This window comes from Myotis lucifugus, unplaced genomic scaffold (assembly GCF_000147115.1).
Source record: "Myotis lucifugus unplaced genomic scaffold, Myoluc2.0 scaffold_37, whole genome shotgun sequence".
NCBI classification, from domain to species: Eukaryota; Metazoa; Chordata; class Mammalia; order Chiroptera; family Vespertilionidae; genus Myotis; species Myotis lucifugus.
The window spans coordinates 1,218,866-1,223,321 of record NW_005871085.1 but is presented as its reverse complement, the minus strand read 5'-3'; the positions used below and the strand labels follow the sequence as shown (position 1 = coordinate 1,223,321).

The 4,456-nt window shown below is 42.3% G+C and overlaps 1 protein-coding gene across 2 annotated transcripts in view; it reads left to right on the top strand.

Annotated features, from left to right (window-relative positions):
* The first annotated feature begins 24 nt into the window (after positions 1 to 24).
* RIMKLA (ribosomal modification protein rimK like family member A) overlaps positions 25 to 4,456 on the top strand; it is a 32,907-nt gene continuing 28,475 nt past the window's right edge. Inside the window, exon 1 of one of the 2 annotated variants that reach the window (XM_006087236.3) lies at positions 25 to 239. In XM_006087236.3, the coding sequence (XP_006087298.1) occupies positions 200 to 239 (40 nt within the window). In that variant the 5' untranslated portion in view covers positions 25 to 199. The remainder of the gene's footprint in view (positions 240 to 4,456) is intronic. The other variant, XM_023752695.1, reaches the window with a different exon arrangement.

Here is a 4,456-nt window from a genome sequence, read left to right as displayed (position 1 = left end):
CCCCCCATTTCCTCCCCCCGAGCGACCCTCCGGAAACCCAGGAGTCCCCCCCCCCCCCCCCCGCGCCCCCGTCTGGCCCCCATGTCTCCCAGCTCTGGTTCCTGACGGACCGCGCATCTGGACGACTACCCGCAAGTGCAGATCCTGCACGCCCTCCAGAGCGCTGCTCGGAGCGGGACGTGCCTTCCGGGCGGTGTTCATGGACCAGATCGCCGTCACCGTCATCGGCGGCCACCTCGGTGAGTGCGGCGGACCCCGGGAGAGCGGGGAGGCGCGCAGGGGTCCCGAGAGCCGGCCGGTGGGCGCGCGCCCCGGGCCTCCCCCAGGCAAGTCTCCTTCGGGCCCCCGAAACCGGCCGCTGTCCCCAGCTAGACCTCTTGGGGTTGGAGCTAGCTCCTAACCTTGAGAGCTTCTTTTCACCACCACCATCGGCCCTGAGGCCAAGATTTGAGGGCGGGAGTTAATTTACTACTTAGGGTACTTTGTTTTAGGAGGAACTCGAATTTACCTGAAGCCGTTTGGAGGAGAATCAAGCTGCCAATCCCAAATCTGCAAATTCTGCTTGCATCAGTATCCTGTCAGTTTAGATTTATAGAAACCCACGTTAAATTTACAAAATTGCCATTAACATGAGTGTTTTAAAAGTTTTCCAAGAGTGTGTCAGCGTCAATAACGCACTACATAGAATATCATTCCCAAAGTAGGAACCTACATATGGGGAGAAATCTGAGAAAGATTGGAGTCACCTCTTGAATGTGAAGTGGGAGAGTAGATCGTTGATGGGTTGTCTTTAAATTCATCCTCTACCCTCAAAAAAAACGTTGGATCTGATTCCAGAAAAGCCAAGATGCCAGGTACAGACCATTCTGGTCTCACTGGTTTCTCCACTGCTGTGTCCAAGAGATTTCTCTGGTAAGATATGGTTATTATCTGTGGCCCTGACCTCAAAAGGTTAATAATGTTTTTAGGTATTTTTAATTATTCTTAATGCCAGCACTCTGATTTAGGAATCTATGGATTAGGAACTTTCGCCCTGGGTGCAACCACTTCAGGGGGTGTAGGACTCAAAGGGATTTGGGCCCTATTTGAGGGTGCTTCTTGGGATACCTTTCGTATGATTTCAACCATACTTGTTTAAATAAGCTCATAAGTTGTTACTTCTCTTTGGTGGGGGAAAGGGATTCCATATTCTGAACTGGCTACTTACAAATGATATTTTGAATATGACCTGTTTCTTAGTGGAATGTATCTGTTCTAGATGTTTCATCCAAAACTGTATCTAAATCCCTGATAAGTAGTATCGGATTGTATAGCCTATTGGAGAAATATACTACAAACATTAGATGTCTCACATTTAGTCTAAAACAGTGTCTGTCAACCATAAAGAGTACCATCTCTCTCTCTCCTTGACTTGCTAAAGCTCCCAGTTAATGTAGAACTAAATTACAGGGAATCTGCAGACCTGGGTTCTTATTACAGTTTTGCTGCTAACAAGTATCCTGGCTTTGCCTTGACCAAGTCACTTTATGCCTTTGAATCTCAGGTTTCTAGTTTATAAAATTAAGGGCTAAGATTCCCCCAGCACTAAAATTCTGTGTCAGTACCATACTTACATGGGATAATCTGTTATTTTTACTGATCTAGACCCAGGGTTGCTTTGCTTGCTCTTCATTTTATTTATTTACAACTTGTAATGATGTCTTTTTTAGATACAGTAACCAGAATTCCACATGTTCCTGTTATAGACCCATCACACATGCTGTGAAAGAGTGGGGAAATGTTCTCTGTTTTTTATCTAAACCCCCATTTTAAAGAATGAGCCCTAGAAAAAGAGAAAATTAAATCCTGGAGCTGCAGAAAGCATTTAAACCCTTTTGTTTACTAAACACAATTTTACTGAAGTCCATGTGTCTCTCAATCAATTAATGAACCAGGAGTTATTACTTTTTAAAGTACAACACAATCTATATGGTTATTTGCCTGGTCAATGGAGAAATTGAAAACAGCTATTTTTGATGCTTTTTTTTTTGCTAGTTCAGATAGCCACACACATATCGCAAACACAGAAAGCAAACTTCCTAGATCATTGTCTCTGCCATCTAAAGCATCAAAAGGTTTATTTGTTGGGTGGATTAATTAAAGCACAAGAAAGTGAGTTCCCTGAGAAGAGAGAGCTCATTTGTTTTGTTCTCGCCATCCTCTGTAATAGCGACAAGAATAAGTGCTTCGTACGTAATAGGCACGCCAACATTTTGAATAACTAAAGATGATGGGCTCTATTTCCCAGTTTCTTCTGTATTCAAACTATAGAAAACTCTTGGCAATTTGATAAGCCAAAATATCCCTCTGGGGAAAAAAAAAACACCTCTAGAATGTACTGGCTCTGAAATGTAGAAACAGGTAGTCATAATGATATGGATGCTTTGCCCATTTGAGGATTACAGAATGTGGGAGCTGGTGAGGACTTTGAGATCAACCCTTCAGTCCCACCCCTTCAGTTTACAAATGAAGAACCTGCTGCTCAAAGAGATGACAGGAGTCGCTCAGTGTCATCTGGCTAGTTAGCAGCAAACCCACGGTTAAAAACTTGATGTCCTCATTCCAAGTCCCGTGATGTGGGATAAGTATGCTTTGGGACATCTGCAGCCTATAGTCCTTTGCTCAGTAGATGTGGACGTGAACAAATTGAATTAAATTGAGGCTGGGTAGTGACTTTACAAAGTAATTTTATAGTTTAGGAAGTTAAGGTCCCATCTTTACAAGTCTTCATACCTTCATCCTCTCCATTCCTTCTTGAGAACATTTCCCCAAGGTGAAAGAGTGGATGGAGGAGTCAGTGCCTCAGGCAGTTGCTTAAATCCTCTCCTGAGCTTCCATCGGTGGAGGCTCAAATCCAGAGAAAGAATTTCAGGTTGTATCTGGAAATAGGATTCAGACAAGAGATGAAAAGTTTTGGATTTAAAGACTATAGTTATTTTTAAGCTAATACAAGTAAACTGAAAATGCTATGCAAATGCAAGGTTTTGTGATTATTTTTAACCCAGTGATCTCCACTCCCCAGCACAGATTTGGGTGGGGAGACTGCAGGAAAAAGTGGAATGACCTTCAGGTGACTGAAGCAGTCCCATAGAAAACACCTGCCCTTCACCTTTCTGCTGGATATAGCATCATGAGAATCACATCCATCTTCATTTCCTTCTTAGAAACCTCAGGTTCTTCATTCATTCATTCAACTAGTATTTATTAATTATTCTCATCCCTGGGAATGAGATGGTGGTGAATTTGGCACCAAAATGCGCATAGTAATAGCCAAAGCAAAATATACGTAGTGTTTAGTGTGTGCCAGGCACAGCTGTAGGTCCTTTTTACACATTAACTCTTATAAACATCAATAAGGGTATCCAGGTTGGCAGTAAGGACTGATACTCAGTAATTCTGGTCTCAACAGAACCAGAATATCTGTTTCCTCTCATCCATTCCACACCTGTCCCCCGCGCCCCTGCCCCCATCAGCCTACACTGACTTCATCCCACCCCTTGCATTGAAATTTGCTGTGCCTGAGATGCCCGTCTAGTCCAGGTCCTCCACATGGTAAACTCTATTCCTCTTATATCCAGCTCAAATCACTCATCTCTGTAAAGTCTTTCTTGAACTTTCTACCTGCCCAAGCAGTTTCTCTCTCCATCTGCTGCCAAATAGCACTGTACATACCTTTTAAAATAGCATTCATCATATTTTATTATAACATCTATTTACAAAGTTTATATTCTCTTTCCCACTAAATGGTTGGGGATTCCTCATATTATGCTCTATAATAGTCCACAGTAGGCCTTCAGTTAATGTTTGTTGGATGACTGAGTGAGGTGCCTTTTAAAGGCTAATTTAAAGTATATGAGACTTTTACTGTAATTAGCTTTTGTGTTTGGGAGATCATGAGTGGATGTGTAAATTTTTGTAAGTGTTTTTATGATGAGCCATTATATGAGGACAGAGTCATTAGTGCAAATTAAGGTCTTTGACCACCCACAGGTTTTTACGATTAACTGTCCCCCAAAAAACAAGTATAGCCACAAACTCAGGGACAGATACCAAGACAGAAAAAAATAAGCTTGACCTGAAATCAGGGTGTGTTATAATTTGTCTCTTAGGAGCAGAATGATTCAGCATTCCTTCCCTTACTCTCAGAGCTAAAACCTCGTGGCCATATGGCAATTTCTAGGTCAGGTTCTTTAAATTAAGGTACTCTGAGATACTTTTACTTGGTTCCTTGTTTTAATCAGGTAAGTAAGATTTAAAAGGTTTGGGTCAAGGGGAATCCTAACTACAGTGGGGCCTTAACTTATTAATTCCTTCCGAGACCGAGCTCGTTAAGGAGCTCGTTAACTCAAATTACTCTATCAACTCAATGCAAAAAATCTGCCGGAGAGACAGCTGGTATCTCAAAAAACTCGTTAGT